This window comes from Numenius arquata, chromosome 7, assembly GCF_964106895.1.
Source record: "Numenius arquata chromosome 7, bNumArq3.hap1.1, whole genome shotgun sequence".
Classification (NCBI taxonomy): Eukaryota; Metazoa; Chordata; class Aves; order Charadriiformes; family Scolopacidae; genus Numenius; species Numenius arquata.
In genome coordinates this window covers 3,071,837-3,085,207 of record NC_133582.1, presented here as the reverse complement: position 1 = coordinate 3,085,207, position 13,371 = coordinate 3,071,837, and the positions used below count along the sequence as shown (strand labels likewise).

At 41.0% G+C, this 13,371-nt stretch overlaps 1 protein-coding gene across 1 annotated transcript in view; it reads right to left on the bottom strand.

Annotated features, from left to right (window-relative positions):
- BCKDHB (branched chain keto acid dehydrogenase E1 subunit beta) overlaps positions 1-13,371 on the bottom strand; it is a 114,657-nt gene that overhangs the window by 38,776 nt on the left and 62,510 nt on the right. The window contains exon 9 of the mRNA XM_074150313.1: positions 12,529-12,615. Within this exon, the coding sequence (XP_074006414.1) occupies positions 12,529-12,615 (87 nt within the window). The remainder of the gene's footprint in view (positions 1-12,528; positions 12,616-13,371) is intronic.

Here is a 13,371-nt window from a genome sequence, read left to right as displayed (position 1 = left end):
CCACAAAACACAGGGACACGCAGGGCTCTCTGCCAGGGCTGTTATTCTTCTCACGTAATTGACTGAAGTTTGCAATTTTCTTTTTCTCAGGAACTAAATCTGAGTTTACATCTGCTCCTCAGGAATTCTTAATCTGTTTCAATCGCTTTTGTAGCTTTTTAATTGCTACATCCTCACATTACAGCAATGAACATCTACCCGCTTACAGAATCATAGAATGGTTTGGGTTGGAAGGGACATTAAAGACCATCCAGTCCCAACCCCCTGCCATGGGCAGGGACACCTCCCACCAGACCAGGTTGCTCCAAGCCCCATCCAGCCTGGCCTTGAACCCCTCCAGGGATGGGGCAGCCACAGCTTCTCTGGGCAACCTGGGCCAGGGTCTCGCCACCCTCACAGCAAAGAATTTCTTCCCCAGATCTCATCTCAATCTCCCCTCTTTCAGTTTAAAACCATTCCCCCTTGTCCTGTCGCTCCACTCAAAAGGACTATTGGACAAAAAAAGATTATTCCAAAATTTCTTCCTCTGTGTCTCTCTATCACATGGAAACTCAGTGCTGTCACAACTTATCCTACAATCCTATGTCCAGATTTCAGACCTTCATCCAAGGTGAGGCTTGGGCACTGACAAGCTGTGTGTGTCCCCAGGGAGAGCAGACACTTCCCTTCTCGAGGACGCAGCACAAGCTGCCAGACTAGGGTATTTTTTTAGGCAGTAAAACTGCAGCCTCCATTTTCTCTTCTGTATTAAAGATCTGAATGTAGCCAACAGCAACAGTATAAAATTCACAGCACCCTGGAAGGGCACAGAAGCCCAGAAGAGTTTGAGAGGCTCTTTTTACATCCTCTCCTATGAATACATTCAGCCTGGAACTGAAATAATTTGATAAAACATCAATAAATACACACTCTTTTACAGACCTTTTATGCATTACTTAAAGTAAACCCGTAAGAAAAGAAAAAAAAAAGCAATGTTCCTTATATATAGTATTCTAAAACCTTCAGAGAGCCATTAACATGCAAGCATAGATTCTTCTGGTTTGTACTATATTTTCTTCTCTGTTCTGCATAGATTTTTATATGCCATGGACCACTCTTCTCCAGCCATGCTACTCTGAGCTCTAAACTGTTGCTCTAAACTGATGGTCTAACCAGAGCATTTCTAATGGCCACATCAAAATATGAAAGGCCAAGAAAAAAACAAAAAAAAAGAACAATACGCTTTCATGAATCACAGAATCCCAGAATGATATGGGGTTGGAATGGACCTCTGGAAATCATCTAGTCCAAGCCCCTGCCAGAGCAGGGTCACCCAGAGCAGGTCCCACAGGAACGTGTCCAGGCGGGTTTGGAATGTCTTCAGAGAAAGAGACTCTACCACCTCTCTGGGCAGCCTCTTCCAGGGCTCTGCCACCCTCACAGGAAAGAAGTTCCTACTCATGTTTAGGTGGAACTTCTTATGTTCAAGTTTGTGCCAGTTCCTTCTTGTCCTGTCCCTGGGCACCACTGAAAAAAAGACTGGGCCCATCCTCCTGACACCCACCCTTTAAGTATTTATAGGCCTTGATCAGATCTCCCCTCAGCCTTCCCTTCTCCAGACTAAACAGACCCAAGTCCCTCAGCCTGTCTTCGTAAGAGAGATGCTCTGGGTGCCTCATCTTTGTAGCCCTCTGCTGTACCCTCTCCAGCAGTTCCCTGTCCTTCTTGAACTGGGGAGCCCAGAACTGGACACAGTGCTCCACATGGGGCCTTCCCAGGGCAGAGTAGAGGGGGAGGATGACCTCCCTCGATCAACACTTTACAACTCCAAACCAACCCACTAAAGTTAATTTTTAAGTAAATAAAACGAGCTACTGAGGGTCTGCTCCAAAGAAGTAAATCTGACATATTGTGCAGCCAGAAAACTCCACCTTATTCTTTGCCCTTGCCTGCCAGGGTGCCTTAGTACATATTAAGTTGCTTTACCTGTGGCTAATAAAGGGTTCCAGCAACCCACTGAAGTGTTTTGAGAAACGATGCCAACGGTCGAGAGACTTTAACCACCCAAGAAGGTTTTTATAGCTCTAAAGCAGTGGAAATTGGAAGAAAGGCCATTACCACACTTTTACGGGGGACTCCTGGGCACACCATCCTCAATTGCTGTTCAAAGCTCCACTTACTTGGAGTTCTAAAGCAACTCATAACTCATTCGGAAGAAAAGATAACGCCAAACAAAATAAAGCAAGCTAAACACGGTATTGTTAGGTTTTCAAGCAGAAGAGACGATAAATATCCTTGAGTCAGTAACTACTTTGCAGAGTTGCCTTATTCTAGAGTCCTGCCACAGATAGTCTTTATCAGACCGGAGTCAGAGTTTCAAAGCACTGTGAAGCCTATTCAAATGGAAGGGATTTATTTTTTTTTTAATATTAATTTGAATTAAGCAACAAGTTGGCAATTTGACATGGTATAATATAAAGGCCTGCTCAGTAACAGCTTTAACGTTTACCCAAAATTGCTATAGGAAAGTTCATAGTTTTGATGTCCTCCTAAATCATCATTAGCTGTGTTCAGATACCAGTTAAAAATGCTGATGTTATGACACTCTAATATGGTATTAGAGATAAAAATGGGAAATTATCACCACATCACAGACCAGAAAACATAGGATATGCAGTCCACGGAAGGTTTTTTGCCCTCCTCTAGTAAAACCTCCTCATTTCTACCAGCTCCGTGGGCTATCAGAAATGTAAAGTTACAATCACAACCTGCTTCCAATCAAAGCAGTATAAATTAAACCTGTAAATGTAAACTGTACCTTAGAGAAAGTATAAACACAAGACATTTCCTTTCCCTAGAAGAACAATTTCTAATAGCCAGAAAGATGAACATGCAAACACGAGGGGAGTGCACAGCAAAGAGAAAACTTTAATTCTGCCTCGCTGCCCATGTTTTTTGGTCTTTTTCAGAATCAGTGTCTGGAAGGCCAAACACATTGTTCAAAGTTATAAATCACAATGAATGAACACAGACGCATCAGCAGGACAGTGATACTGGAGTCCAGCCTCAGGCATATGGACATTTGCATGCCAAATTAAATATCAGAACGTGGAAAAAACGTCCTCGGCAAATACACTAAGAGCATACCTACCACTATACACTCGACTGATCAACGCGAATCCAACCCTGAACTTGTTCAGTAGCCAAAACTTTTGATTTCGCTGAACCACAACGATTCTCTGTGTATTCAGCCACTTGATCGCTTTGTATTGTCCTGGGATTAAACTCCTTGCTTTTCTTCAAGAATTTGCATAAGAAATGAAAAAATACTCAGCTGCACCCTTTGCCTGCCCTACCAGTACAGGGAAACCAGTTCAGACATGAGAAGATACATGGGGTTTGATGCACCTGGAAGAAAAGACAGCGTAGCTGAAAACGGACAGGAGTTTCAGTGTCCCAAACGCTCCAGTGACAAAAGCATTTATTCAATATATTACTTGAAAATAAGTAGCTCTATAGAAAGCTTGCAAATTAACGCCAAGCTTTAAAAAAATACCCTTTTCTCAGCTGAATGCTTTCCTGAAAAGTGCCTGATCCTGCCAGGTACTGCCGACCACCAGTGTCTGTCTGGAGAGAGATGCAGTCTCCAGTTGCCCGCTGTCTTGAGCTTTCCCTGCTCCATCCACCACTAGCCATTTACTGGGACACCTCTGTCATCTTCCCCACCCTTTCCATCTGAGAACTCTGATCCCAAAGCAGCAAAGCCAGCGTGTGTAGCATATTCCCAGAGCATATTTATTCTCATAGACTGGAAACAGCCCCTTAAAACCTTACTGGTGGCAATGTTCTCTCAGTTATTAAAGACTCCTAATGAGGCAGCACTTACTGTCCCTCTCCTTTCAGTGCCCACAGAAAGTGCCAAGCTCCCATTCTTGCCTCTGCCTCTCTAGAGAAAAAGAATAAGAGTTTAAGCTCCTGCCAGCAGTGAGGATACTCCCATGGTGCGTGGGAAAAGCACAGAGTCATAGAATGGTTCAGGGTCGAAGGGACCTTAAAGATCATCCAGTTCCAACCCCCTGCCCTGGGCAGGGACACCTCCCACCAGACCAGGTTGCTCAAAGCCCCATTCAGCCTGGCCTTGAACCCCTCCAGGGATGGGGCAGCCACAGCTTCTCTGAGCAACCTGGGCCAGGGTCTCACCACCCTCACAGCAAAGAATTTCTTTCTATTATCTCATCTAAATCTCCCCTCTTTCAGTTTAAAACTGTTTCCCCTCATCCTATTGCTCCACTCCCTGATCAAGAGTCCCTCCCCATCTCTCCTGGAGCCCCTTGAGGGACTGGAAGGGGCTCTAAGGTCTCTCCGGAGCCTTCTCTTCTCCAGGCTGAACACCCCCAACTCTCTCAGCCTGTCCTCCCAGCAGAGGGACTCCAGCCCTCTGAGCATCATCGTGGCCTCCTCTGGACCCACTCCAACAGGTCCATGTCCTTCTTATGGCGGGGACCCCAGAGCTGGACACAGTACTCCAGGTAGGGTCTCCCCAGAGCAGAGCAGAGGGGCAGAATCCTCCCCCTGGTCCTGCTGTCCACACTGCTGGGGATGCAGCCCAGGATGCAGGGGACTTTCTGGGCTGCCAGCCCACGTTGCCAGCTCATGTGGTGCTTCTCATCCACCAACACCCCGAAGTCCTTCTCCTCAGGGCATATTCCAACCCATAATTTTTAGACAGGACAGAACCAAAGCCAAATAGGTGGGGCACATTCTCACTATGTAGAAACCCACATCCAAATCAGCGCTGGTGGGATTCAACCTTGGGTTAATCGTTGGCCATCAGAAGGGTGAAACACCGCCTGCAGGCAGGGCAGCTGGAGCATACAGTTCGTGTTCCCACTCACGCAGGGAATGAGATTGTCCCCAAAAACAAGAGAAGTGAGTGTGCACGAGCAGCTCCATGGCTGGGACATCTCTTAGCCCATGTGCCCACTCCTGCAGGGACCTTCTCATCAAGTGTTTCACAGAAGCTGAAGAGACTTCAAGCTGAACCTCGGATGAATAAGACATTTTGATTGTTGTTGTGCCTAGAGACTGGACTAATTGCATGTAAACACTCTGTGTTTACAACTTTAGAGAGTGAATTTTGGGGCGGATTTTAATAAAAATCCACCACAATCTTTGAGCACTTCATTTTTCAACTTGAATGTTATTTTAGGATTTGGGGGTTGTTTGCTTGTTTTAAGAAATGTATTTTGGAGTTTTACACAGTACAGACTGATTACTGTGTGTCCCGTTTAATATTTGGCTATCTTCACTTCATTAAACCATTTTTTTCTCTTCTCAATACTGAATTTATTCCAACTTAGAGGAACACAACACTCCCTTGGAGCCTGAACTGATAACACACGCCGCTATTATAATGATTTTTCTGTTTGCGTTTTAGAGAAATTTTTTCCTCCCTGTGTCCATCAAAACTAAAATAAGCATAAAGTCTCGTGAGTAAGTTGGATTTATGACATGATAACGTCAAACAAAACCCCTTAGAAGGCCATTCATCTTGTGCTGCATTTCTTACAGCTATAAAACAAGACGTTCTTATCGGTCGTAGGTATCAGAACATGAGATGAGATGAAAATTAAGATTCATAGATTGGTCCAGGCTGGAAGGGAACTCCAAAGGTCATCTAGTCCGACATTCCCGCAGTCAGCAGGGACACCCCCAACTAGACCAGGTTGCCCAGGGCCTCGTCGAGCTTCACCTTGACTATCTCAAGGGAAGGGGCCTCAACCACCTCCCTGGGCAACCTGTTCCAGTGTTCCACCACCCTCATGGTAAAGAACTTTTTCCTAATATCCAATCTAAATCTCCCCTTCTCCAACTTAAAACCATTGCCCCTCATCCTGTCACTGCAGGCCTTTGGAAACAGACCCTCCCCAGCCTTCCTGTAGCCCCCCTCAGGTACTGGAAGGCCGCTATGAGGTCTCCCCAGAGCCTCCTTTTCTCCAAGCTGAACAACCCCAGCTCCCTCAGTCTGTCCTCATAGGAGAGGTGCTCCAACGCCCTGATCATTTTGGTGGCCCTCCTCTGGACCCGCTCCATCAGGTCCATGTCCTTTCTATAATGAGGGCTCCAGACCTGCACACAGTACTCCACAGATACAGTACTACAGATACTTCCACACAGTGAGTCAAATTGAGACACTCGATAACGAGAGACTCAATAACAAGAGAGTCAATAGTAAGACACTTCGGTGTAACATCCAGAAGAATTTTGGCCTTAAAAAGTTAGTGTGGAGAAAGTACAGGCTCTACCCCGTGAACAGGCATTGCTTGTTAGATTTTGGTTCCTTCAGAAAAATACCTATATTTCAGAAAAATACCTATTTTCAGTTCAGAAAAATACCTATATTTCAGAAAAATACCCCCTCTGTCAGACAAACCCAGCCACCAAATCCCCACGGCCAGTACCGTGCAGGCACGGCAGCAACAGGGGGGGCAAAAGTCTAGAGGGGGGCACACAGTGGAGTTACAAGGCACAAAACTTGTTCTTCTATTTACAAAAAAAACCAGAAAATTTCCAATGTTTATTCATGTACCCAAGCTCTTTGAGATATGGAATAACCCTTAGTTTGATAAGTAGTATAGAAGATTCACATTAAATTCCTAAGTCAAATTTCAAACATGAAAGATCATTTTTAATATTGATTTTACTGAACTTCTCAATATCACTGGTGAAACTTACTTTTTTAACATTTTTTGTTGTACATAAACTTTGGTTTTTATTGATAAATAACGCAGCTTTATTTCTTTTGAAAAATCTTGGGTTTGTAACAATTTGTCTATTCACTTTTATATTCCACATTGTTTATCGAAATATGCTGATGGCCTTTAATACCGTGCAAGTTTTCAGACTGGCAAAAATTGCTTCTAGTTCATGCTGCATCAGAAATCGAGGGTTTGCTGAACTGCTTTTATTCATATTTTATAAACACAGGGAACATCTTCACGCACCTTTCACATACACCTTTGACTCAAGTCACTGAACGGCAACTTTATGCTTATGATATTTCCCTCATTACTCCCAGCTTCTTACTTAGGAAATAACTTTGTTCTTTTCCATTATTTGGGCTTGTTTCACTATGTTTTATTTTCTTTTCCTTCAAATCATTGCTCTTTTTCTATGGTGTTATACATTTTAAGCCTACCTTGAACTTATTTCGCTGTGTTTATTCCAGCTTTTCTTTATATTCTATATATAGAATTCTATTTTATTTCTCTTTCTATTCTATACATTTCCTAGATCATACTCCAAGTGACAGAAACGAGGAGAGGCTGAGGGACTTGGGTCTGTTTAGTCTGGAGAAGAAAAGACTGAGGGGGGATCTGATCAACGCCTCTAAATACTTAAAGGGTGGGTGCCAGGTCGGGCCAGGCTTTTTTCAGTGGTGCCCAGGGACAGGACAAGAGGGAAAAGGCACTAACTTGAACATAGGAAGTTCCATCTAAACATGAGGAGGAACTTTTTTCCTGTGAGGGTGGCAGAGCCCTGGAAGAGGCTGCCCAGAGAGGTGGTGGAGTCTCCGTCTCTGGAGACATTCCAAACCCACCTGGACACGTTCCTGTGGGATCTGCTCTGGGTGACCCTGCTCTGGCAGGGGGTTGGACTAGATGATCTCCAGAGGTCACTTCCAACCACATATCATTCTGGGAAACTGATGTTGTGATCTATAAAACCAGGCTTTTATAGCTTGTGATTCCTCCTAGATGAGCTAAAAGAGTGAAAGTGGCAAAGTTAAATCGGAGAGTAAATGAAGGACTACACTGTGTGAATATTTCATCTCTTCCAATTTTACCTCCTATTGTGACTGTGTCAAAGCAAAGTTAAAAAACACCAATTCAGATTCGATAATTTTGTTACTTCAGCTGAAAGACCACACTCCAAAGGTGCGTTTTCGCATGCCTTTTTTTTTTTTAGGTACTTGTGTTACATTTAGTCTCTTTGTTCAGCCATTCCATGAAATGGTACTAAAGAGTGAAAAAAGCCTGTGTCCTACACAAAGCTTTCCAGACTGGTCTGTGCTCAATCACCTTTCTAATCAGCTTGAAAAAACATGTTTGAGTCTTCTTCTATCAGTTCTCCAACTGAATAGTGAATTATTTCAAATTTCCTTCGGTTTTATAAGTAGTTCTAACAATTTGTAGCTCAAACTCTTCCAACTTCTTAAGACATATACATTCCATTATATCTCAGTGGTCAGTTCAAAAGGCAATTTGCTTCAACACATATTGTGAGAACGAAAGCATTTAAATATAGATAGCAATTACACCAAAGTGTTGCTTTCAGTAAAGTCAGATTTTAATACAGGATTACAGCCTGTTCACTAACATTAGATTTTAAGTGGCACCAGAGCAAGATTTGATGTCCACCATAATTTCAAAATAAACCCCACTTCAAGTTATTAATTGGTTCCTATTTCACTAAGTACAGACACAGATGCATAATCTGAAACTCAAACCTGGTCTCGAGAATGTTTGGGAGCGCTAAATTGCAATCATTTCCTCAGAGCACCACAAAGAGCCACGGGGCTTCGTCATGGCTTCACCAGGAATACCTTCAGCTCATTAGAAAAACTGAAGTAATGGGACTGTTTGGAATATCTCAACATCCCAACTTCTAAAGGTATATGATACGAAAAATGATTCAGTTCAAATCTGAAAGCATTATGTTGGAAAGATGAATTTTTTTCAGGACTTTATAAAATAACAGTTATTTAAGACAGTTCCTGTCCAGTATCAGCCTTAGGGCTATTTTACTTTAAATCTTCATCCTGCTGAAATAATTGAATTATTTTTTTTTTTTGGATGTTGTTCAAGCTTTTTTTTTTTGCTTTGGCAAATTCTTTCTATGGTAACCTGCTTTAGAATAAAATTGCTGTGAAACTCTTACACCTTTGAAAGGCATTCCTAGACATATCCACGTTGCCTTTTCCTGAAATGCTTCTCACAAAAATAGCTCACCTAATAGCTTCTCCTAATGTCACACACCAGCAGGAAATTACACCACTTACTGGAGATTAGGCCTTATTTTGCAGCAGCAGGAGGAAATCTAAAGCACCACCAATCCAAGCAGACAAAGATTATTATATCCAATTTTTAGATACAGAACTGGAGAACTGATAAAAAAATAAGATCATGTAACTCAATCCTCAGCAAGAGGTTGTTTCATTGAATTTGCTGGGACCTATAATCTGATTTAATATTAATCTTTTGGAAGACTGAAACCCCTGTGCAACTGTGAGAAACGTACCGAGTCCTCTGGAAGGTCTCCTGAGGACTGAGCTCTGTTCACCTGCACATCTCTTTGGTAGCTGACCCCAACATCTCCTGTTCCCCACATCCTCACAAGATCCTCACAGATGCCCAGGGACAAAATAGTCATGGGGCAATAAGAAAATAAACTGCACTACTCAGACAGAAAAATACAATTCACCCAGAACTGCTCTGTTCTTGCAAGAATAAAGAAAGTTTGTTCCTTTTTATATCTGTGCAACCCTCTACAAAAAAAACACTGTGTCGTCTTGTTATTTTATAGACACCAAAAATTTTTGTCAGGCCAGCTAAAACCTTTCCCGACTAACGTGCATTTCCTATATTTTAGTAACAGCACACATTTCTATGGTGTATTCTGCTATAACATTACTGATGTACACAAAAATCAAAATTTCTAAAGTAAATTCCTTAAATTAATAAAGCATTTTCTATTTTTTAAAATTTTTTGCCATTGTTTGATAACCCTTTTGGGGAAGAAATTTTTCCTAATATCCATCCTAAACCTCCCCTGGCACAACTTGAAGCCATTTCTTCCTATCGCCTGTTCCTTGGGAGAAGAGACTGACCCCCCCCGGCTTACACCCTCCTTTCAGGGAGTTGGAGAGAGCGAGAAGGTCTCCCCTCAGCTTCCTTTTCTCCAGGCTGAACACCCCCAGCTCCCTCAGCCGCTCCTCACAAGACTTGTGCTCCAGACCCCTCACCAGCTCCGTTGCCCTTCTCTGGACACGCTCCAGCCCCTCAATGTCTTTCTTGTAGTGAGGGGCCCAAAACTGAACACAGCCCTCGAGGTGGGGCCTCACCAGTGCCCAGTACAGGGGGACGGTCACTGTCCCAGTCCTGCTGGCCACATTGTTCCTGACACAGGCCAGGATGCTGGTGGTCTTCTTGGCCACCTGGGCACACTGCTGGCTCATACTCAGCCGCTGTCGACCAACACCCCCAGGTCCTTTTCCACCAGGCAGCTCCAACCACTCTGCCCCAGGCCTGGAGCGTCCATGGGGTTGTTGTGACCCAAGTGCAGGACCCGGCACTTGGCCTTGTTAAACCTCATACCATTGGCCTCAGCCCATCCATCCAGCCCATCCAGATCCCTCTGTAGAGGATCAACACTCCTGTCTAATCAATACGAAGTATAAACTGTACCTGTATTGAATTTATGCTATCATCTGCTCACTTCATAATGCCATCGAGATCATATACAAAACATCAGTAGAAAGGGCAACGTCATATCACACTTTTAACTACACTACTTCATCCCGATCTTAGTTTTATGTGTTTGAGAAATCAGAGTCAATGACTACTTAATACAATAATGCGCCCCTTTAAAATATTCTGTATTTGAGACAGAATAAGTCTTATTTCATATGCTCTCCAAACGCCATTTTTAGTCTCTCATATGCAAAAAGGAAACTGTTCAATTTACTCCTACAGCTCAAGAGTGAAAGCCGCCATTTCCATTTGTACTCTTTTCCTTGAGGTGTACATCGCCGTGGAGTGTTTGTGACAGTTGACTTTTAAAATAACCCATGTACTTTTATTCACCTTATTTCTATGACGAGAGACCTCACAGCAAGGATGGAATAACAATACGGAAAGTAACCATCTAATCCAACTGAACACACTTTATTGAACTCTTATTACTTCCATGTGGAACAGGAAACTAAAGCCAACTGCAATCCCTAATTTTTGGCATTCTCGGTGTGCACTGTATCCAGCAAAAGTGAATTTCACTTTTCATTTTTATTTTTACTGCACAGTGATATTAGACATATGGACTTAACCTGATCATTTAGAGATCAAGTGTTTTAACTGCATTAAAAAAGCAAGGTTTTTATTATACCTAAAGCAATATTCTTCCTTAAAATAGTTGTAATGCTTTGTAAATATTATTCTAATCTCTTTTGCAGTATGAATATTCTTAAAAATAACTGTTATCAAAATTTTAGTACGGGTGATAAAATCTTCCAGAATGGATATAAAGAGTAATAACAATATAGTTATAAAACAGATTCAAGTCAACCAATTAATATGAAAGAAACTCGCTATAGATAAATTCAATGCCAAAGAGTTATATACCAATTTATTCTGAGGTACTATGATAAATTAACTAATATTTCTTGGGATACAAATGCTAGTTTCTTAAAAAATATTAATATAATTACCATATATAATTATAACATTTACTTTCAATATCAACAGAAATAAATAGTCCTTAATTACAGCATCTTAAACTTTGTTTTCTAAACATGTCTCCGATAAGAAAAATAACCCCAAGTTGGATCAGCCAGGTAAGTACCTTTCTTAGTTTCAAGACACTAAAAGACAGGCTCTTTTGGTTGAGTTTATTTCACATTTTTTGTAAAAATTTAAGAAGAATCATCACTTTCAACACGGTTAGCAGTACCTTATGACTTTACTAGACCTAAATTAACCAAAGCCTACCTTTTTTTACATGGGTTCAATTTGAGAATAGATAAATTCATGCAAGAAAAGTTATCAGTTACTTAGGGCAAGAAACCATATCAGACTGAGGAAACTTGTGATGTGAAACCAGTTGGAGGATGGAGGTCACATATTAATTTCTTAGAAGGATGATAAACTTTTGGTTCTTAATAGAGACTAAGTTTTCGCAGAAAAATGAATTATCTTCACATAATATTAAAATGAACACACTCTTTCAAAGAAATTGTATGACAATGATCAAGAAACATAGTCTTCTGACTCCTTATGCAAATTTAATTCCAAATTGCATTCCAAGAACACTTAACTCTATTCTTTCCTACAAAAAGGCAAATTCCCAAGCTTTAACTACCGCCTGTATGGATTACATTTTTGAATTTTATTTTTATTCCTAGAATGTATTTTTAAGAAGTTCTGGGATTAAAAAAAAAAAAAAAAAAGAGAGAATGGTAAAAAAAAGTATATTAAAAATAACTATATACAAAGATTTTTCCTTTGCATCTGACAGCACATCCTCCCTGCTTTTCAGTGAATATTTCATTTTCTAGCTTAGCTGATGCTATACACAGTGTCTCAGAGGTAAATGATTTATCAGCTGTTCAGATAAAGTAACACAAGCATCTACAAAACTGAAATTTAATAAAAATGTAAAAAGAAATAAGTAAAAAACATGAGAAACTCAACTTATAATGTAGTAATAAATATTCTTTCTATAGGTAAACATATTCAGCCATGCAGAACACTTAAATACAAATAACGTGTGTACCTGAACTGTGGAACTGATTTCAGATGCAAATCCTCCCGTCAGGGGAGCCTCGTGGCTTATCAGCAACCGCCCGGTCTTCACCACCGACTGAAAAGGGAAAACAAACCCCAAAATTGCAATCAGATTACAGCTCTTGTGACTTCTTACTTGTGCTACTTGCAGAATATATGAAATATGTGACGTTATTAGCAGTGTTAAAACACAGTTGCTTTTCCCCTCTTGCATTTTCACTGAAAGATAAGTCATCCTAGAAGTCTAAACTGAGTAATTAATAGGATGCTTTTATATTTATGATAAAAGTGTTTACAGCTTCTTCTCCATTTTAAGCCAATATAAAGAATAAAAACTGGTTCCACTGAATATGAATTTACCCTATCAATGCAAACTGCAACGTTTCTGAAGGACAATAAGGATTTTAACAAGGAGTCAGTAAATATTTGGATCCTGAATATACTAAAAGACACTGATGTAAAGAAATCCTTCACTGATACATACATACATACAACCAGGTCCTACGTAAAGTTATGAATTATAGCTATTCAGCAAGAAAATAATCATGTAGATTAATGCTGCTTATTTAAGTTTCACACGGCAATTACAAGCAAAATTTTCTAATTTTTAATCTCAATGTTTGTGCCGTTTTTATGTGACCCACTTCATAACTAATTACATAGCACAATATATTGATTACAAGATGCTTATATCACCTTCTCAAAGAACAAACGGGCTTCATTATGAAACATAACAATGAAAGAACAATGTTTTTAATCTGATGGGAGTATAAAGCTTCTCCACACCCAAATATCTTGAAGTTTATTGAAACTACCTACTAAATTGCCTAGA